The sequence below is a fragment of the Leuresthes tenuis genome, unplaced genomic scaffold (assembly GCF_036924035.1).
Source record: "Leuresthes tenuis unplaced genomic scaffold, fLeuTen1.0.hap1 SCAF_16, whole genome shotgun sequence".
Classification (NCBI taxonomy): Eukaryota; Metazoa; Chordata; class Actinopteri; order Atheriniformes; family Atherinopsidae; genus Leuresthes; species Leuresthes tenuis.
Window position 1 is genome coordinate 15,277,116 of NW_027325370.1, and position 22,497 is coordinate 15,299,612.

General features: G+C 40.0%; 1 protein-coding gene across 5 annotated transcripts; it reads left to right on the top strand.

Moving 5' to 3' along the window:
- Nucleotides 1–1,515: 1,515 nt before the first annotated feature.
- Nucleotides 1,516–21,410, top strand: LOC140272410 (ral GTPase-activating protein subunit beta-like). 5 transcript variants are annotated; one of them, XM_072367844.1, is made up of 32 exons: nucleotides 1,516–1,678; nucleotides 2,546–2,766; nucleotides 4,282–4,484; nucleotides 5,103–5,269; nucleotides 5,358–5,544; nucleotides 5,697–5,828; nucleotides 6,075–6,253; nucleotides 6,728–6,796; nucleotides 7,469–7,620; nucleotides 7,944–8,181; nucleotides 9,687–9,888; nucleotides 10,041–10,208; nucleotides 10,341–10,455; nucleotides 11,078–11,225; nucleotides 11,346–11,410; nucleotides 11,511–11,655; nucleotides 12,689–12,819; nucleotides 13,425–13,607; nucleotides 13,694–13,842; nucleotides 14,001–14,188; nucleotides 14,344–14,447; nucleotides 14,590–14,742; nucleotides 14,891–14,956; nucleotides 15,448–15,657; nucleotides 15,905–16,063; nucleotides 16,365–16,530; nucleotides 16,669–16,791; nucleotides 16,881–17,017; nucleotides 17,102–17,213; nucleotides 17,443–17,521; nucleotides 18,676–18,824; nucleotides 19,139–21,410. In XM_072367844.1, the coding sequence occupies exons 2-32, from the start codon at nucleotides 2,590–2,592 to the stop codon at nucleotides 19,330–19,332; spliced, it is 4,650 nt and encodes a 1,549-aa protein (XP_072223945.1). In that variant the 5' UTR covers nucleotides 1,516–1,678; nucleotides 2,546–2,589; the 3' UTR covers nucleotides 19,333–21,410. The 5 variants fall into 5 exon arrangements, with proteins under 5 accessions (XP_072223945.1, XP_072223946.1, XP_072223947.1 ...); XM_072367845.1 differs by having other exon boundaries at nucleotides 12,698–12,819; XM_072367846.1 differs by lacking the exon at nucleotides 14,891–14,956 and having other exon boundaries at nucleotides 1,517–1,678; nucleotides 12,698–12,819; nucleotides 17,105–17,213.
- The last annotated feature ends 1,087 nt before the right edge of the window (nucleotides 21,411–22,497 follow it).

Below are 22,497 nucleotides of genomic sequence, written 5' to 3' on the forward strand. Positions count from 1 at the left end.
CTAGCTGGCAAGCAAAAGCTTTTGAATTAAACCTGGCTGATCTTATTTGCTTAGTGGAGGTATACAATCCATTTTCAAGGTTGAAATCCAAAAAAATTTTATTGTGTGCATCACAGCCATTATTGCGTTGAAGGATGTTTTTTTTCATTAAATACCACACGTTTCTATTCCATCTCATTTTATAAATGCTGGGAGACAGCATTTAGGATCACTCTTGGGTTTTTATCTTGTTTCATAATGGTATGAATAATTCTCCAGGGGCAGTCTTTACAAAGTTGTTGATGTGGTTGGCCAAGTTTTAGATCTACAATACATCTGAAGGATTGATTGAAATATTACCAAAGTCGGTTTTCCCACTTCAGTGTTTTCATTGTCCCACTTCCTGTTTTACCATCAAAACCATTTGAGTGCTATAAACAATCTTTTCTTGTCTCTTAGAGTAGCACAGTTGTTTATCCAGGCCAAAACTATGTTTTTTCTCTGTACGCTGTATGTATTTTAGAGACTATATAGTGATAAAGGGATAAAGGGAGAGCAGAATGATGGAAACTTGACAGTTTTATATGAAGCTAATGTTCAACACCCACATAGAAGCATTTTTTGAGAGGGTGGATTGCCACACATGTAGAGCTAGAATGTTCATTAGACTTTAATTATAGCATATTTTGTACACAGATGAACTTATTAAATGAATGATTTATGAGACAGGCTGCCAGGGGGCTTGAGATGCAGCTTTTCTGTTGCAAGGTTTTCCCCTGCAGTTCAATGAAAGCATCAACGGGTCGTCTGATAATTTTGTTGTTGTTGGTTTGTCAGATCTACTGCAGCTGTTTCATGTTCTTATTTTATATACAAAAAAACCCCAAAACACCTCAACTGAGTGTGTGCTTTTGGATTAAATGTTGTATAACTGTATAACTTAAATATATAAAACTGTGAATCAACAATGTTTAAATATGAATAAACTATAACCAATTTTTAGCAATTCTTATCGCTAAGCTCTATATTTTAAAGTGGCATTTTGTAAAAATATGTGGTATTTGCTATTTGACTCAGCATTTACAGATTTTGAATTCACAGATGCCTCAGACTATGTTTATGTTTATGTTTATGCATTTGGCAGACGCTTTAATCCAAAGCGACTTACACTGGTAGGCGTGTAGAGTAAAGTAGTATAGTAGCAGTAGACAAATCTTGCGCAGGAATAGATACTTTTTTCCTTTTTTATAGAGCAGATGATTTAAGATAATGTAAGCTGGTTCTGATTATGTTTCAACAAAGTGACTCACACTGAGAGAATAGCACTTTGGATCAGCAAAGATAGAAAGATACAATACTGTTGATGTATTTGACTGATATGCCCCACATTTTCGTTCCTGTTTAGACTTTTTTCATGCTAATTTCAATTTTAGAAGCATTTTTGTCATTTTGAATACCTCTGGTTAAACTTTTTTGTCTCATCTTTCCCCCCCTTAGGTCCACCTTCAGATGTACCGACTGTACCAAACGTTAGGGGGCGCCAACCTCCGGATCCTGTTTCCCGTTAGCCCGTCAAGCGACAATATCCAAGCCCTGACATTGCGACGATGGAGGCTGTTATGGTTTAGACTAGTCTTTACAGGAAGCAGAAACTGAGAGTTTGGGAGCTCTGTTATGACAACGTATGCAGTTTGTGCAGGTAAGGAATTAAATAGCTCTACTGGCTGGCTAAGACACGTTAGCGCCTTTGCAAAGTTGGCCTGTTAGCCAGTTCAGCGAGCTAATGTCAACGAAAAGGCTAAATGATCGAACATTAGCTAAGCTAGCTAGTAACGTCAGATCAACTACAACGTAGTCGAAAATAACTCATAAGTGGTCATATAGCATTGTGTTTTTTTTCTTATATTAACAGCAGTCTTTTGTTTTATTTAGCAAGACGGATTTGTAACACTAAAGCAAGCCAGCAGCTAACTTCAGCTAATGTCATCAAAAAGATGAGGAAGATGTTTTGATACTAATGCTAGCTAACGCTAGCAGGCTATTTAAGTCAAGATCCGTTTCCTGGTTGTGACTCCTTTGCTTGTTACCGATCCAAGGCGTGGATAAAACGTTAATCATTGCTTCAGTTCGCTTAAGAAAAAAAAAACAAAAGACAAAACACAGTTGGTATTTTACATATGCTGTGTTGTTTTAACTGGAGAAAGGGGAATGAAACGCAAGAAGCAACATAAACATCTGGGTTGTTTAATGTCAGCTAACCACAGTCGACTCTTTTACTAAACTGTCTTTATTTAGCTTTGCATGCAGGTTGCATATGACAGTTGGTTTACAGTTACAAAATTAATCTTTTCTATTGTATTTTTTCATGCGTTTGGATCTTGCATTCTGTTTGTATCAAGAGTCTAGCCTCGCGAGATTATGAAAATACACTAGTTAAACTGGTGGAAGTTGAACAGTTTTTCTCTGTTAGCGGGGTAACACTAGTTTTGGCACAAGTATAAACTTTCAAGTATTAAATTGAATAAATTGCTACGTTAAGTTGACTGCTGGATTTGTGTTTCTGCAGGTGGAGGTAGGTGGTGCGAGTAGAAAGCATTATACATCAACAGCATGTACTCCGAGTGGCGCTCGCTGCAGTTGGTGGTGCAGAGTGACCAGGGCCACCTCAGTGTTCTGCACACCTATCCCACAAGTGTGGGCACAGAGGTGGCAAATGCTGTGGTTAAACCTCTGGGCACAGCTGTAAGCCCCGTCGCCACAGAGAACATCCTTAAAACAGACAAAGAGGTGAGAACGTGGTCTACACTATTGATTAGATTTTCAATGATTATATAATTTGAAATCGTCACTGCCAAGCAGCAACTTCATCACCAAGATTTAGGAAAGGCTACATTCTACATTCTGGTAGCTTGTTCTTTTCTTCTGTATATATTGTACACTTGAGTGATGTTTCAGCAAGACTGTTAGACATTTCCTGGGCAAATGCCATCACTATGTTGGCGTCCTTGCCTCTTTTGTTGTCGTACTAAATCTTCAGACTACTGTGAGTTTGCTTTTTCTCTGAAACAGGAATTCCAAAAGGACCTTTTTGTAATTTAGATTCATTCATCATGCCATTTGCACCAACCAGCTTCGATTTCTTATGTTTAAATCACGGCACAATGCTACCACAACTAGTATGTGTACAGACATACACTTCACATGGAGTTTTTTTTCTAATGCTAGGTCAATAAAAGTTCCATTAGGCCAAATCCCTTGGGCTGTCCTATATCTTTGACTTTTTGACTATTGCTAGTCTACCATGTAAAAGCTTGAATGCTTGAGGCTAAGTGCCACAGAGATAGCTTGTTCTTTCTCTGCTATAGTAAGTGAGTAAGTGCGAAACAGTAGCAGATGACCCCTTTGCTTATTTTATATCTCAAACTACTTGACAAGCACAACACATGCTATGTATCAAGATATATGCAATATTGCTATCTTTTATGGTGATGTCCTGACGCAATCTGAAGGATCTTGACAAGCTAATTCAAACCAATTTTTGATGGTTTGCTATTAAAAGACAGATAACTTTTTTTGTGAACTTTTTAAAACATTTTTTATCCCAACATCTTTTCTGTTGTGTTTTTGTGTGTATGCAAACTGCGCAAGAATGAGCTGTCAAAATATTTCCCCTTCACAGTGGAAAAAAAGCCAAAATGAAACTAGAACATCAGTCAACACACAGTGAGGAAGCAGCTTCAATTAATGATGTGACAGCCTGTTAGGAAGGGATGTGAGAGGAACTCGCACGCCATACATCCACGCCAATGTCTTTATGAATGTTTTGCAAAATACTGGATAGGATTAAGTTGTTGCAGTTACTGAATATATCAAGATCGGGATCAGGATTATGGGCAAGAAAACATCCCATGACTTTACTGTCATGTTTTATGGTGCTGCAGTGGTGTTTACATATAACACAGAGAGAAGGATAATCTGTTTGGTTTTTTTTTATTCGTCACCTACCTTTTAACTTTCAGTCTGTTTTAGATTGAACAAGAGATGACGAAACATGTGACAGTTCAGCCGTTTGTGTTTTATTGCTGTCATCTTCTTAACCTAAATCTTTGTCTTTCATTTTTATGAGACAGTTTTATAAGAAGTGTGGAAGTCCTCATGATGACTCATTTGAGATAGTTCTTTCTGCCGGAAAAATACAGTGTTATATTGAAAAGTTGTTTATTTTAATGTGGGGTGTGTGTGTGTGGGACCATCCCACATCAGTATGCTGCAAACCCACTGCTCATATCACCTGCTCCCCAGGTGAAGTGGACCATGGAGGTACTGTGTTATGGCCTGACCCTGCCTCTAGAAGGGGACACTGTCAAACTGTGCGTGGATGTATATACAGACTGGATGATGGCCCTGGTGTCGCCAAGAGACTCCATGCCACAGCCTGTGGTGAGGGAGCCCAATATGTACGTTCAGACCATTCTCAAACATCTGTACAACGTCTTTGTACCAAGGTATGTGAAAGAAGTTCTCAAATAAGCCTTAATCTTCCCAGTTTTTTACATTTCTGATTTTTTTTGATGCCCTTTAACGTACTTAAATCTTTGACCGTCAATGCTACTTAGAACGACTGCTGTTTGCGTTTGCAGTTTTCTTTTGCAAAGTAAGTTTTTTGCCAATTAAATGGGCCGACTTTATGCAACCAGCCATATCTGCAGTGCAGGCAGCCTTGTGACTGTGGTGGAGTAATGCTTTTAATAATCTGTGTACATTTACTTTTTAAAGAATTAATTAGTGCAGCGCAGAGCGTATGTAAGATTCATCGATTGAAGCACGCAGAGACGTTACAGACATAAAAGTGATGTATGTTTAGCTAAGTTAATGAGCTTTCTGTCTCATTAGTTATTATTATGCTAATGTGTTTTATCAGATTAAGACCAAATAGTGGCCATTGGCTGTGTCACGCATTAAATAATTGGCCATTAAAAAAGCTTAAATTGGCTTTTTTGAGCTAGCTTAAAGTACATTTTTCAACTGCGTCTGCTGTCTCTTTTGTCTTCTTCTTCTTCTCCTTCTTCTTCTTCTCTTTGTGGCTTTTCTTCTCCTCTAATTTCAACTGTGTGTACCTGTAGGCCTGAACAGCATAGTCTGAACCACATCAGGCTTTGCCAGCAGGTACTGACTGCTGTCCAGAAGTTGGCACGAGAGTCCGTTTCCATGGTGAGAGAAACCTGGGAGGTGCTGCTGCTTTTCCTGCTCCGCATCAATGACACATTGCTTGCACCGCCCACAGTTGGAGGTAAACCCACCCCGAATCATTTACTCAGCTACCAGCGGGCTATCGGTTGTGATGGTTAACAATGATCTCGTTTTGCTTTTTGTTGCAGTGGGTGTAGCAGAAAAATTAGCAGAGAAATTGATGTCTGTGCTGTTCGAAGTGTGGCTGCTGGCGTGTGCCCGCTGCTTTCCCACGCCGCCATATTGGAAGACAGCACGGGAAATGCTGGCTAACTGGAGACATCACCCTCCTGTTGTAGAGCAGTGGAGCAGAGTGGCTTGTGCCCTTACTTCCAGGTAAGAGTAGATTCACTTTCATGTTGTTTTAGATTTAGGGCTAAAAATGATCTCATAGAAGTCATGACAAAAAGATACCTCTTTTTTTTAAATGTCCGTATTATTTACTAGCTGTAATAATCTGTGTATTCTTGTCTCCAACTACAACACAGACTTTTGCGGTTTACCCACGGTCCATCCTTCCCACCTTTTAAAGTTCCTGATGATGATGCCAATTTAATTCCTTTAGAGATGGACAATGACTGCGTGGCACAGACATGGTATCGCTTTCTTCACATGATCAGGTATGTAATACCTCAATGTAAACACATTTATCTCAGCATCTTTGTATGTTTTAAGCAGAAGTTGGAAGTTTTCTATTTGCTCTTGTACCTTACCATTAATTTACATAAAAGTTTGATCAGTTTTATCGTCTTTTATAACCTTCTTGTACATGTTTATTCTTCCATTCACTTATTTCTTTCTTCTTTCATTTTAAGTTGAATCTGCAAGCTTTTTATGTACTTCGTTGCCTTTCTTTTTTTCTCCAGCAACCCAGTGGATCTGAGCAACCCAGTGGTTGTGAGCACCACTCCAAAGTTTCAGGAGCAGTTTCTCAACTCGAGCGGGATCCCTCACGAAGTGGTATTACATCCGTGTTTGAAACAGCTTCCCCAGATCTTCTTCAGGGCAATGAGAGGCGTTAGCTGCCTCGTGGATGCCTTTTTGGGTAAGAAGATGCCGAGTTAAACTGAAAAGCTCAGTTGTGTGACATCGAAGACTTTGGTTTAAGAGTAAATAAACTTTACTGTAAGTGTCGAAATGAAATGAAATGATAAAACAAGGCATTGAGGTTTTGCACCATACAAAAGAAGTGTCCATTTGACAAGAGTAAAAGCAGACTGAGTGGTTGTTTTGATCTGAAGCAAACTTTAAATTTGTTGATTGAAGGTGATATAAGATTAGAAAAAGGAAAACAGATTGTTATTCGTAGAGGAAAGAGTTAACTGCAAAACACTGAATCATATTACCGTTTAACAGCAAATCAGATCGTGACCTTTTTTAGGAAGTCTTTCTTTCCCGCTTTACAGTTGTTGTTCTGGCTCGACCTCTAAATAATGGAGATGGAGGCTCTTAATGAGTATACCTTTTTAAATATTTGAATAGAAACATGTTGGTATTTATTTTTCTCTTTACACTGTAGGTGTCTCTGTTGAAAAGAAAGATGTACGGGAGAGGGTGTTCACTTTTTGTCCAGTGCTGCTCTCTCATGGTACAGACGTCAGCTGATACATCATATGTTGAGATACTTTGGGCATATGGTTTGTTTTATGTGGTGATGATATTAAAGGTCCAGTGTGTAGGATGTAGTGACAGTTGTAAACAAGTGAATATCCCCATCTACGGTACTCCCAAACTACGGTGGTAGTAGCTACTGTAGTACCAAGGAGGGCCTTCTGAAGTGTTTGTGAATAAGACTTGCTCTTTTTAAGGTAAAGAAAACGCAATCTAATTTTCACACAAAATTCTACTTTGATCAAAACCTAGCTTTGAATTTTACATTGCATTTCTGCAATTAGCTTCCTCTAAATGTTACACACTGGAACTTTATGAACTGTGGGTAGTCTTGCATTTGCAAAATGAAATATCCCACATACTTGACTAAACTGCAAGATCATCAACGAGGGGACTCCTGCAGGCATAAAGAGTCAATCAAGATTGATGCACATCAATTATTGTGTGATTCGTACCTAACAATTGCCTTGCATGTCTATGAATGAAAACTGTCTTTGATTAACTCACAGTCTCTGACGCCAAATCATTTTCTTTTGTCTTCGTGTCATTTACTGAGACTAATTAAACCCAACGTCACTTCTTTGAGGGGGGCAAAAAAAAAAAAAAAAAAGCTAAAACTGCCCCGCTTACTTTACCTTCTTGTTAACAGGTATATCACGTCCCAGGGCCGACAGTGCCCCGCCCACCCCAGTAAACAGAATGAGCATGTCCCCGCCCCCCTCCATTGCCAACACTACGCCCCCTCACAGCCGCAAGCAGCGGCACGCAGGGGTCACCAAAACTACAAGCAAGAGTTCAACTGTAAGTCCAAGTGTTACAGAGACATTACATTTAATTGGTGTATGGATGGGAAATAAAAGCAAGTTTGGAAGTCCTTATTAGATGTGGGTCTATAAACTCAACTGAGCTTTTGTGAACTGTTGTTGACTGTTTTTTTTATTAATTTACATAGTAAATAGTACAGTGCACTTGTTAGAAAAAGGGGGTCTCAGCTCTTAATCTTGATTTAACGTGACGAAAAGAAATCATCTTTTCGTCACTTTTGCTCATGATCTGTCAGTTAAACTAATAAATCTCAACCGAAACCCCCCCCCCCACCCCCCCCCCCCCCCCCCACCCTACAGGGCAGTGGCAGTCAACCAACCAAAGCATCCCAGCAGCAACAGCAGCAGCAGCAAACATCGTCCTCCCCGACTCTGCTTTCTAGCCCCAACCAGAGTGGTTGGGAGTCTCGGCCACTGCCAGCCCCAGCGCGGCCAAAGGTCAACAGCATCCTCAACCTGTTTGGCCAGTGGCTTTTCGATGCTGCTCTGGTGCACTGTAAGCTGCACAGTGGCCTCAGCCGAGACCCCAGCATGACCGGTAAGAGTTGGCAGTGATGGTGAATAGATTTTCTGTTAATGCATGGGCAAGTGGGTGTTTTGTTGCCGTTCATTACTATGTGTTTCTCGTGGACTTGTGTGTTTTTAGTGTTGTTCTTTTTTTTTTTTTAAATTAATTTCTTTTTTTTTTTATTTTAGCCGTATGTCGTTGGGAAATCGTTTCCCTTTTTCACCATTTCCTCTGGAACTTTGTTGTGCCTTTCTGTGTGTGGAGGGCTTGGTTAGAAGTGGCCTTGAAATGAGATTTCCATCTGATTTTTAAACCATCTACATCTGCCAACTATCTAAACCTGGATAAATTTGTAAACAGGCTAAAACTGTTTAACATTAACATTTTATTGGTGAACCACCACTTGGGGACTCTGTGACAGCATATACAGAATTTTATATTTGAAAAGGAATTCGGCTCAATACTGGCTCTTCATTTATATTTCTCTTTTTGGTGTAGTGTCCTGCACGTGTCTACCATGTCTGATTGAATGTCAAAGAGTTGTAATGGGTCAAACGTCATGTATTGAGGAGAACAAAAGCACAATTCATGTCTGATATGAATTGAACCCAAAATATTGGATCTGCTTTGATTTTTGTCTCTCTCCACTATTTCTGTTATCTTGCAGCCTCTTTTATCCAAATTCTCCTTTCTTATAAATCTTGTAAGTAGGAACGGCAGCTTTTTTTTCCTCACTTGATTTGCGTTTCTTGACAAATCTTCCTGCTTTTCAGTTGAATTCCTCATGATCATTGCCATTATCACCATCGTTTTATGTCCCCACTCCTCATATATAAAAGTTCTCCAGCGTTCCTTTCAGCGTTTCTCCAAAGGTGATGAAATGGAGTTCACCAACTGACCATTTGTCTCAACCATAATGTTGCCAGTTTGTGACAATGCCACCCCATTTTAAGTTGTTTTCCTTTGAGTCATGCTAATCCTTACTATTGCGTTTCAGACCCCTTCAAGTTCAGCATTAATTTTATTTATCTATTTTTTTTTTTTCCTTTTGTAATTTATTTATGTGTTGTCAGTTTACTTGAGTTGTGATTTTATTAGTTTGGTGCCTCAATGCATGAAGTGAATGATCTGTACCTTGAGTGACAGTGATATAATTGCAACATTGAGGAAGCTGACACAGGGACTTTGCTTTGTGGATTTGCTACAGTGAATGACACATTTTAGCACTAGCACACTACACTTTGGGATGCGATAGGTGGAACTTGTATGTCAAACTCTTTGTGTCAGAGTTTCCTTTACTGAATGCTTTTAAAGGATGTGAGTGTGTGTTTGCAGTCATTGAAGTCTCTCTTGTAATAGTGATTAAATGTCTGCTTTTTGTTGCTTTTATATATTAAATTTTTCCTGTTTTACCTTTAATTGTGCACATTGTAGATATGTCTACATTTGCCCGTTTCTCATACATGCATGCATGCATTTGACCCCAATGCAATTCAGGGTCCTTTCATTCTCTGTCTCTTCCTGCTCCCTTACAGCAATAGCCACTCAGGTTGGTTTGGAGCTGAGAAGAAAGGGTTCCCAAATGTCCACTGACTCCATGGTGCCCAATCCATTATTTGATATTAATGAGTTCCCAGAGAGCTATGAGGCAGGACGAGCTGAGGCCTGTGGGACTCTGTGTCGCATCTTCTGTAGCAAGAAAACTGGAGAGGAGATTCTACCCGTTTACCTGTCCAGGTGATGTTTTTTTTCTTTCTTTAATGATGCAAAGTTCTAATTCAGTTACATGAGAAACTACTCATGTAACTGTAACATCATGTATCATCTATCCTACGTGAAACTGCACGTAGGATAGATGATAATGTACCGTTCCTCATCTCTGCCGGCAGGTTCTACATGGTCCTGATTCAGGGACTCCAGATATCGGATTTCATCTGCAGACCAGTTCTGGCTTCTATCATTCTCAACTCTTCCTCTCTCTTCTGTACTGACTTGAAGGGCATCAATGTTGTCGTGCCCTATTTCATAGCTGCTCTGGAGACTATCGTGCCAGACAGGTTAGACGGATTATGAAAGATTTCCTTCTTCCACTTGCTTAATAAGATTTGCGTCATTGTGTCGTGTGCTGATTTAAGTAGAAAAAACAACTCTGAAATCCATTTTAGTCTAATATCTGCTCCAATTCTTAGGGAGCTGTCCAAATTCAAGATGTACGTAAATCCCACCGACCTGAGGAGAGCTTCCATCAACATTCTTCTTGCCATGCTGCCGCTGCCACATCACTTTGGCAACATCAAATCGGAGGTAACTGCTTTAGTGTCTCGTACTTCTTTTGCGGTTTTGCGGACATTGGGCTGTCCTTTCCCATTTGGCTTAAAATATACCCACACTTATGCCATTTTTCTGCATAATCCATAACGTTAATGTTGCTATATCAAAACTGACATTGATGCATGAGCATTTTCTCCGGAACGACCTTTCAATACATGTTGAAGACGCACATTCATTCTGAAATTTTAAGTCAACACTAAAAACTCACCTTTATTTGCCACATTACAGTATATATGATATGATTAATAATGTTTAGAATAGATTTTTGTTTCTTCATATAGCGCACTGGGACAATGCCACATTGTGTTTCTGCATTTTACATAAAAATGGAAGCCTGTTGGACTGGTGTTGGTCAAATATTAAAGGATGTATATAGTATTTGGAGATGGATAGGTGGTGAGAGCAAGCAATATCAGAGGAATGAACAGGAGAAATGACGGGATGGAGTGTGCCATTTCTGACTTTTCTTCCAGCTGTTGTGATTGTAAAAAAAAAAAAAAAAAGAGTTATTTTCATCTTAAATATTTTTGTGAGTAGATTATCTTATAGTTTTGAGAGGTGTACTTCCAAACTTGACTAATTTTGTGTGCTTTAGGTGCTTTTGGAGGGGAAGTTCAACGAAGAGGATGGGTGGCCCCACGACCAGCCTGTGTCATTCTTATCCTTGAGGCTTCGTCTTGTCAATGTCCTCATAGGAGCACTACAGACTGAGACCGACCCCACCAACACTCAGCTCATCCTGGGTACAGACTGACATCTTCACACACTCTTTATCTGCTTATTTTTGCCTGCCACTAGAAAGCAATTACACACATTGTGCAGTATACTGTTTTATTTATTTCTTTATTATTTTCCTCTTTCAGGTGCAATGCTGAATATTGTTCAAGACTCAGCCTTGTTAGAGTCCATAGGGGCACAAACTGAAACAGTAAGTCTCAGATCACCTGTTTATCTACAAAAAAAATGAAGATTTCTTATTGTTTGAACTGGCCTGGACATCAGGAGTGCTAATCTTCTTGTGGATGCAGGGCAGTATAGATGGGAGCCACATGGCACTGAGGAGTCAGAGTCACAGTCGTACCAACAGTGGCATCAGCTTCACCAGTGGAGGCAGCACAGAGGCCACCAGTCCAGACTCTGAGCGTCCTGCACAGGCTTTGCTCCGAGACTATGGTAAGGCATACAGCTGCTCAACTGATGCTTATATCCCTGCCTTTGCGGAATTAACACAACAATGCAGCTTTGGTCAGATGATGCTTAACAGGATTGTTAACTGCCTGCTTGCGAATTTGCACAAAGCATGAAGCTTAATAAATGAACTTGTTTGTTCTTTATAGCTAACGTGGTTAAAGTGGTTTGCAGAGTTAAGAAGCGCTGGGTAAAATGTCTTTGTAGGTGATTTGTTTGTTTGCTGTGATGCTGTTATTTGGATTCCCCAAACTTTCTCTTCATAAAAAAATTACTTCAGAGACGTAGTCTTTTGAGTGAAGTTTGTGACACTGTGATTAAATAGGCCTTTTGTACCTTTTTTGAGTCTCTTATTGGCAACTATGTCCACACCAGGAAACTAGTTAGGTGAGCTCGGAAGGCTCATGTGAAACCAAACTGTGTAACTATTACATTGTTGATCCTTGTTCAGCATCAGTTTTAGTGCACATTACCTTTTTTTTTTTAAATAGTTTCTTGCCATCTATACAGTTGATCAAACAGAGTAGTTGATAGGTGAATCGTGAGCGCTCACTTCTATCATATCACTCTGTCGTCTATACCTCTTTAAGCCAGGGCCACAATATGCTATTTATAGGAAATTCAACAGCATGATTAGTGTTAAGTAATTCTAAATCTACCTGGGTTTTTTATAAGTAAGTCCAATGGATTGATTTAGGAGCACTTCATCATACAGTATGTATGTGTACTTATGTATGTATATATATATATTTATTTTTTAGTCAGTATTATGTTGTTGACATCGCTCAGTCTTTTTTCTGAGTTCATTTCATATCTTTAATTCTTAAATTTACACATACTCTACTCAGTATTGTGTGCAGTGCTATCTTTAATCTTTCCTAATGCATGTTGTCCGTGTCTAGAATTATTTACTAACTGGGAATCCAGTTCCTTGCACAACTTTGCGGCTTTGTTGCTTTAATCCTGCATTGCTCTGTTCTTTGCGGTGTTTGGTATTTCGGGGTGTTATATGGTTTAGCTCTTCCAGATACTGCGGCAGGCCTGCTGGTGCGCAGCATCCACCTGGTCACACAAAGGCTCAACTCCCAGTGGAGGCAAGACATGAGCATTTCACTCGCTGCCCTGGAGCTGTTAGCCGGGCTTGCCAAGGTAAACATTATAGAAACGAAAGTGTCGCAATCTGCAGTCATAACATACTGGCTTTTGCCACTTTAATCAATGCAGCACAGGGACGCTGTAAATGAACCAAAGAAATTCAATAAACCAGGTTTACTTAAAGTCTAGGCTTATTCCTATTGGACCTTTATCCTGTAAACAGCTTCTTATGACATGTTATCTTATGACACTGTTAACTGTTAGTCCTAATCTAACAATGCACCCACCTAAATCAGACAGTGTTTTATGTAATTTCCTTAAAAAGTCTAGGTTCATTATGAGGACGTTGCCAGCAAGTGAGAGCTGTTATCGAGTCTCATAACACAAGAAAAGGGGACATTTCTTGAGAGATTGCACTTTCTCTTCCTCTTAAAGACTGTCCAGTCTATTTTGAATAACCCACCTCCACTAGAGACAGAATTTTCTGCATAATATATTAGTAAAACAGACATGACATAAAACAATTTAACATAAAAAGTCAAATACGATATATTATGTCCTTTTTTAGTAAATTGGCACCATTTCCAGAGGTGTTATTGAAATATTTACCGGATAAACAGTTGAAATGAACCTGCGTGTCTTTTTGTATGTTTTCTCAGGTAAAGGTGGGAGTGGATTCTGCAGACCGTAAGCGAGCCGTCAGCTCTATATGTGGATACATTGTGTACCAGTGTAGCCGTCCAGCTCCTCTACAGTCCAGGGACCTCCACTCTATGATTGTAGCTGCCTTTCAGTTTCTGTGTGTGTGGCTCACAGAGCACCCTGATATGCTGGACGAGAAGGCAAGTTTGGAGACTCGGATATGTTTTTTTTAATTCAGAAGATTAGTGCTTTGTTTGATTTATAATTTTTTCTTGTTTTGGACTAGGATTGTTTGGTAGAAGTGCTGGAGATAGTGGAACTTGGAATCTCTGGCAGCAAATCCCGTCATGAACATGAAGTTCGTCATAAAGGGGAGAAGGAGCACAATCCAGCCTCAATGAGGGTGAAAGACGCTGCTGAGGCGACTTTGTCCTGGTGAGCCTCTACATGGAATATCACCATTTGGAAAAGCCTTCTTGGCATTAAATCTTAGCTGTTTAAATGCTGTATCCCTGTTTCTTCTGGTCCTCTTAGGACATAAAATGTGTTGCACTCATTGACCCACAGTCTTCTATTCTCACCGTGCTCCTCAGTATCATGCAGGTGTTGGGGGCCTTCCCTTCTCCTAGTGGGCCTGCCTCCACCTGCAGCCTGCTGAATGAAGACACCCTGATTCGCTATGCCAGACTCAGTGCTACAGGAGCCAGTCATTTCCGCTATTTTGTGCTTGACAACTCTGTCATCCTTGCAATGCTGGAGCAACCTCTTGGCAACGAGCAGAGTGAGTGGCCTACTATCTGCCCATGGACCTAATATTGTTTAGTGTATTTGGAATATAAGTTTTATGGTTCACCTTTATGTACTAGTAGAAACCGTATCGCCTACCAAATATGTAATCTTAATCTTGGTAAATGAGGAGCATATCTGTTCTCACAGATCCCAGTCCATCGGTGACAGTTTTGATTCGAGGGACAGCTGGAAGACATGCCTGGACCATGCAGCTCTTCCATCAACCAAGAGGCGCTCGGGCCAATCAGAGGGTGAGTTCAGTCGAGATGGCTGCATAATAGCTCTTATAAATATTGTCATGTGACACGTACAGCTATGACTGTGTAAAACTTCTCTTCCCATATCCTCTCCTCTGATATCACAACCTTGTCTGCTCCTCTCCTCCGTCAACAGATGTTCGTTCCAGAGGGTCGTCCCACACCCAACAATGACGTGGGCATCAAATACAACGTCAAGCAAAGACCCTTCCCCGAGGAAGTGGATAAGATCCCACTTGTTAAAGCTGATGTCAGTATTCCTGACCTGGATGACATTGTCAGTAGAGAGGTGAGAAAATAGCTGTCTGATGAACCAAGTGACTTTATTACTAAATACACTAACTTCATTTTTAACAGTACCAGGAGTACCAGGGCTGTTTGATGTTATGGCTGAAATAGAGCCTTTGTTGATCATATTTGTTATTGTACAAACTCAGGTGTGTTGTATGGGCTGGCAGGATGATTCAAGAGCTACAAGCTCACTGATGAGTAAATACCCCCACGTGAGTTTTTTTTTTTTTTTTTTTTACACAGAGAGATGAAATTTCACTCGGGTTTTTCTTGCCAAAAAAAAAAAAGGGTCCAATCATCTGGTTTGGTGATGATCACTTTGTGTGCTTTCTCAATCCAGTGCATTGCTCTTGTTGTAATTGTTTCTTTTATTTCCTAACTACCACCACTAACGTCAGTTATGAAAACCACCAGAGAAATCATTTTAAAACGGTTAAAGCTAAAAAAAATCAAAACAGGATTTATTCAAGGGCAGTTGCACTGGATTGGATTGGATTGTGCAGGTTTAGGTTTGTAAGTTTTCTACTCGACTTTTGAAGCATTGACGATACCAATGGTAAGTTTTCATGTGAACTTTGAGAGGTGGGATCTGTCTGGGCAGAGGGACTTTTCCCTGTGGGGGTAATGCTGAATTTGATGCAGACCGCTATTCATTAAACACGCCATCCTTGTTTTAAAAATCCTGTTGTCTCCTCTTTTGCAGCTTGAAATACAGCATGACAAGCTTCGTGTTCTGATAACCAAGCAGATAGAGTATGAGAATGCTTTGGAGCGACACAGCGACGAAATCTGGAAGTCCAAGCTTTACCCGGACCCACAGACAGATTGCAAACCCCCTCCGCCCTCGCAGGAGTTCCAGACGGCACGTCTCTTCCTCTCCCACTTTGGTTTTCTGTCTCTGGAGGCACTTAAGGTTGGTTATTAAAAAAAAAAATATATATTTTTTTGTGTATATTGCCTTATTAGAGTATCTCTTTGAGATTTTAAGTGCCTCCTCATGACTTTCAGTCAAGTTTAATGATTAGATTTGGCTCGCGATGCTATTTAATTTCTATGAAATGAAGACAAATGAATAACAGCACAACTTCAGAAAAGGTTTTGTTGCATTCACTGCGATGAAGATGATTTAAGTTGTACACGTATGTATTCATGATCGATAGGAACCTAACAACAGTCGTCTACCTCCTCATCTGATTGGCTTGGACTCGTCCTTGCCAGGATTCTTTGATGACATCAGCTACCTTGACCTGCTTCCCTGTCGTCCCTTTGACACGGTCTTCATTTTCTATGTGAGGGCTGGACAGAAAAGCAGCTCTGAGGTGAGGGAAAACATGCTGACTGCTTAGATCTAATTCAGATATAGGATGAGGAAAATTCGTTGCAATATTCAAGCATCTCACTACTATAATAGTGAGTCTGTGTGTGAGTGTGCTCTGGGCTTTTCTTTATGACCTGCTATCTGATGCACTTCAGCCTCGGTGGGTTGTCAGTGAACATGTCATCAGGGAGATTGACATTTGGTTACAAGACTTGCTTGAATGATGACTTTGTACTTCTTTTACTATATTTGTATAACCCTCCCCCTTTTTTTAAATTTTTTTTTTTTATTTGATCCATCAGATCTTGAGAAATGTTGAATCATCAGCTAGCGTCCAGCCCCACTTTTTGGAGTTCTTGCTGTCCTTGGGCTGGCCTGTGGACGTGGGACGACACCCAGGTTGGACAGGACACCTCGATACAAGCTGGTCCCTGAATTCCTGCTCTGACAACAATGATGTACAACAAGGTAAGCTACTAAGTCAACCATTGCATTAGATGTAGGGATAATTTGGGTGAATCTCCATTAAAGCAACCGTTGCTTATCTGCCTGCCGGAAATTAGTAGTGCTGTAACTACTCCTGAATTTTTTTTCCCCCTTATTCAGAGGAACTCGCTACTCCTGACGACACAGGAGGTTCAGTTTTCAATGGAGAGAAGAAAGTCTTATACTATGCCGATGCTCTGACTGAGATTGCCTTTGTTGTTCCATCTTTGACTGAAAATTCTGGTCTGTAATCACTAGTTTGAACATGAATTCAAGGATATCGGAGGCTCAGTGTGGCATGATGAATTGACAGATTGAAATTTGTTTTGCAGAGGAGTCATCGGTGCACAGTGACTCCACAGTGGAGGCCGACACCAACGCAGACCTCATGCCTGGCATACTCAAACAACCCAACCTTACACTGGAACTGTTCCCTAGCCATTCTGAGAACATGGAGTCTGCCAAAAAGGTGTTTATGTGAACTGTATGCTGGCAGCACTGATTCTGATGTCTGTTTTGCTTGTAGTGTTGACTTAAACTCGTCCTGTTTTAGCAGCTGTGTCCTTTGGTGAAGACAAAGAGGTCATCGACTGGGAAGTCTTACCCCCAACTGGGCCCTGAGACAAAGGTGTTTGTGGTCTGGGTGGAACGCTTTGACGATATCGGTAAGCTCAAAACTCTTTAAAATTAAAGGTTGTGCCACTATCAGTTGCAAGTGGTGGGGAAAGTTATATTGAACCCCTGCATGGATTACTATCAGACAGTAAATTTAGTTTCAAATACCTTATTTGTTTTATAAACCTCCAGAAGAAGAAGTTGCTTAAAGAAGGTGTTTCTCAAGTACACAATTTGGTTAAGTGCAGTGCCTGTATGTTATTGTTTTTGTGTTTCTAGAGAACTTCCCGTTGTCTGATCTCTTGGCGGAAACCAGCACAGGCTTGGAGGCTAGCATGAGCAACAGCACTTCCTGCAGGTATTCACAAGTTAACACTCAAAGCACTTTGTCACCAGCATGAAGAACTTGTGGTTTTGTGTCTTGGGTTTTGGTCAGGTGCAAAGAGGAAGAAAGAAAAGAGAAAAAAAAAAAAAAAACCTGCTAAACTAAATGTGCCACAATGTGCAGCGCAAACAGGAAGTTTACATGCAGGGTGTGCAAAGCCTGCCAGAAAAAGGGAAGTGTGACAGAGTTGACAATTGTTCTGAGAGTGCAAATGATGTGTTGTTTTAGTCTTTAGTCTTTTTAATGTTCTGTCCGAAAATACTTTGGTCAAAAGCACTCAGCTGAGACGACTGCACACAATGCTGTGGGCCTTTTTTTAAGTCTTTTTTTTATCCAATAATACTCAGACAGGAAAAGACATATTGTATCTACCTATGGCGTTGTTTCATATTTAATTTAAAACATCTTGACACTTGCACCCCAGCTTATTGAATTACTGACGATTATCCCTACGTTTGTTATTTGGAAAATGTGTGTGTTCAGAAAATGACACAAAACTAAGCATTGAAGGTTAAAAACGTCACTAATGTCGCTCCTGGTCTAAAAGAGAAAAGCACGCATATGTTGCATTGTGTCTTAATGACTTAACGGTGCCATAAATGCATTTCTACATGTTTTCCTTGTTTTTTTTTATGCGTCATCACAGTAATTACTCAGCTCTGAGTCACGTGGGTTTGAATCGTGGTGTTGCTTCGTCTCTATTATCGTGTCAGTTTACATTTTATGCTTCCTCTGTTTGTCAAGAGCATTAAATGTTATTTTGTGTTTTAATATTTGATAGCATCAACAGAGCGGCTGTTGTTTGTCTATGTGCAGGGTTCAGTATCGTTAAGGTTTAATGGTTCTTCTTCTATTTATATATCTAAATGTGCATCTTTCAGTTATCATGACGTTTACACCTGAAGATAATTACTGTAGCAGAAATGATCGTGGAGGTAGTTTTGAGTTCACAACCCCAACACAGTCATACTGCAATGATTATTGAGTATCTTCACCAAAACCTTTACTTCGATGGAGTCATTATCCTGTAAAATTGACCCCAAAGCCATGGACTTCTTCAGCATTAAGTTGCACGTGGCAAATCACTTACAGGTGTCTTCTCTGCCCTTTTCTAATTCCTGCTGCAGGTCAGGGTTACTAGAAAAGGACATTCCTCTGATCTTCATCCATCCTCTGAAGACGGGACTGTTCAGGATCCGGTTACATGGAGCTGTGGGCAAATTTGGCATGGTGATTCCCCTTGTGGATGGCATGGTGGTCAGCCGCAGAGCCTTAGGTAACAGCTCACATTGAGTCATTTAACTTGTTTATCTTTCTATTTCTCTGGTGCATCAAAGAGAAAAATCTATTCACTAACTTTTGCATGCAAGCAAACTTCTGGGTGGATGATGAAAAAATTCGACCATTTTCTTTCTAACAACGCATAAAAGTACAAGGGTAGATTCAAAGCCAAAATAAGTGAAGTGAAACACTGTGAACATACTTATCTGTTGCTATGCATTCATCTTGAACGAGAGTCATCGGTTTTCTTTTTTTAAACTCATTGCATTTGAATGACGGTCAGCTTATGTCTTTGTGTTCACCTCCCAGGGTTCCTTGTGCGTCAAACTGTCATCAGCTTGTGCCGACGGAAGCGCCTGGAAAGTGACTTGTACAACCCTCCTCATGTGAGGCGGAAACAGAAAATAACCGAGGTCGTCCAGCGTTACCGCAACAAGCAACTGGAGCCTGAGTTTTACACCTCGCTCTTCCGTGAGGTGGGGGAGGGAAAGCCTCACCTCTAACCCCCCCCCTGTCCTGTCCTAACACTGGCTCACAAGCGCACACACACACACACTCTTATTCTCCACCTGTATACCATTTACAACTGTGCTTGCACACTCATACACACACTCACACACACAGAATCTTTATATTTATACTGTACTATTTTGTTATTTATATGAATACATTATATCAACACTGTTTGCCTTTGACTCTGAGATCGAAGTGTCAAAAACCATGCCAAGGTGGGGGAGAAAAAAAAAACCAACTGCATTTCTGTGTTGCAGCTGCTCACTGGAGATCTGAATGGCTGAAGTTCAACAGTGACTGTCTCTACTTGTTTAGGTTCATGCTTTGTGGACAAAAGAGTTCCTGCTTGTCTTTAAATGCAATACATTAGTAACACTGTTGGCCTTTCTGAACTTGTAAAAAGTTTGTTCTTTTAACCGTGTGATTTGACTGAATTTTCACGAGGTTTGGTAATACAGTTGTCTCCAAAATCCAGATCTGCAAATCTGTTTTTTTTTTGTTTTTTTTGCCTCAATCAAACAAATTTACGTTCGGATTTTTGCCAAGGATATGAACACATACGCATCATGATAGTATTTTTTTTTTGCAATAGAACTTGCTTGAAAAAAAATAAATTCACCCATGAATAATGCAATTTGCAACAAATCGTCATCCACATCGAGACACCTGCTCATGCCTGCTGTAGTCTTCCTAGTGCGAACGCATATTCGGCCATCGCAGCAGTCGTCTGAGCACACAGATATCTCAGATAAGTTATAGGACTCCTGTGTGGTTTCACTGAATGCGGGTGTTATTTTTGACACCTGTGCTCTGTGCCAGGCCATCATATCGCACAACCGCCACCACGCTGTGTGTGGGTCTGTTTCTGTGTGTGTGTGTGTGTGTGTGTGTGTGTGTGTGTACATAGCTTTTCCTTTGCTCGTTCAGGCAGTCGTTCAACACTACAAGGATTCTAGGAGTCCTAAAAACTCTGCATGTGGCATTTAAAAACTGGATTTTCTAACTTTAAACAATGTCCCGTTTGTATTCAGAATCTCTCGGAAAACTTTAGAGTGGGTTTACCCAACTCAATGCTCGAGTTTACTGATGGTGAGAGCAGTTACAGAGCTCCCGGAGTTTGCACTTAATGTTTGCTGGGCTAATTTAAGATGACTACAGACAGATTTTAGGTTTGAAGTCTGTGCCACTACCAAACAGAACCGGAACCATAGCACAGTTTAAAGTGTCTTGTTCTTCAAAGCTAAATCTATATGATAAAGTCACAGGCCAGAATATTGTAGCTAACGGCATTATATAACTCATTTTGGCTGATCAAAGCTGTAAGTTTTTTTTTTTTTTTTTAAAAACCTAGATAAAGAATATTTAACTTGTTTGGAGTACAGGAATTTGCAGTTTATGCATCTTTCTTTTTGACTTCCAACATCATTTCACTATTGTTCGTTCACTGTACTTTGGTTTTGATTCAAGCCCTCTCACTGTCTGCCTGTAACAATGTGAATTTATTTATCACAGATATGGAACAGGGCAAACACTTCGTAGTTTCTTTCATATATTGGAAAGTCTTAATGCACTGAGCACATTTTATGTTTGGTTTTTTTTTTTTAATTTTCTTTGGTTACCCTACATTACTTTTTTTGTATTTTTGTGCATTGTGGAAGAAAAACCCTGCTGAAGGAAGAGTTTTATCTTGTGATACATGAATGAAGAAGAGGCGTCGTGGAGTTTTTAACCTATCATGTCTACTTGTGACTCACTTTTTATGACAGTGCTGTATGCACATGCCTTTTTGGAAGGACAGTACATTAAATATGTTTCAAAGAAACTGAATACAATCAGTCACACATTGTATCCTGTTACTCTTCTAATGTTTGATCGTATTTAAGGACTTGCCATGTACAGAAGTGGATGATATGTAAATATATGATAGTGTAAGACATTTACAAGCTGTTTGTTGCATTCCTCATTTGAGACGACAGAAAAAATATGTATGTATGCAATTGTGTGTTGGAGGAACACAATGGGTATTGAATGTAACATTTATCAATTAAAACTATTATTGACATTTTAATTTTTCCTATTTCTAATACTTGACTATTTCCACACAGGATGAAGGGAGGTTCTAATGTCCAGGTCTCATCTCTCCATAAGCAACTTAATTTAGGACTCAGTTGCTGCAATTAGTTTGAGCCATAAATGGTTTCGTATTAAAGTTCTATCATTTTTTTCACAAAGATTTGCACTGTCTACAGTATGAATATAGCCTGTTGTTTAGAAAGCAGTTTGGCTGAATCTCACCGGCGTGAAAAGAACTGCTTTTACAAGAAAACCATGTCCAAATCTGTCTTCAAACTGCATCAGACCATTTCTGATCGCATGATGCTGACAAAGACCAAGCGACAATTTTTTTTAGGGTTTACTGGAAAGATGATCTGGTATCGGAGGCTGTGGAAGGAAGGCGAGATGTTTAAGGTGCGCGACTGAGACAAAAATAACTCCTTGTTAAGAAATATGGGCGCACAACCTTTTTGAGGATTGTCACTCAGCTGTTTTTCATTTTGTTGAAACAAAAAAAAGCTAAGCAAGTAAAATAACTGATTATGGAAGGATCTTGTAATTTGCATTACAAGTCAAAAATATATCCATATTAGCCTCCAGTTAAAAGAGCGCTTTGGCAAACCTTAACTGAGCTCTCAGTTGAAAGATTGTAATTTAACTCCTGAGTCTAGAAAAAGATTTTGGTTTCCGGTCAGCTGTTTTTAAACAATTTGGAGCAAGTACAAAGCAAAATGGGAAAGTTGGAAAAGGAAAACGCACAGGTCAACCGAGGAAGATGTGAAAGAATTAGGAGAGAAAACTCAAAGCAATATTCCTGACGATAGATAACGTGCAGCTAAAGAGATGGAAAAACAAATGGGCAGAAACGGGAGTCGATGTCTGCTACTTCACTGGAAGAAACCGGCTGAAGGACATGGGATTTACAGCCAGAAAAGCCGAGCATAAACCAACACTGACACCTAAACAGAAGAACACAAGGTTGCAGCGGACTGAAGAGAAAGAGTCAAGAACTGCGGATGAGAGGACGACCGTGATATTCAGTGATGAATCATCCGTCTACATTGGACATGGAGATGATGCTGGAACTAGTGTTTGGTTCA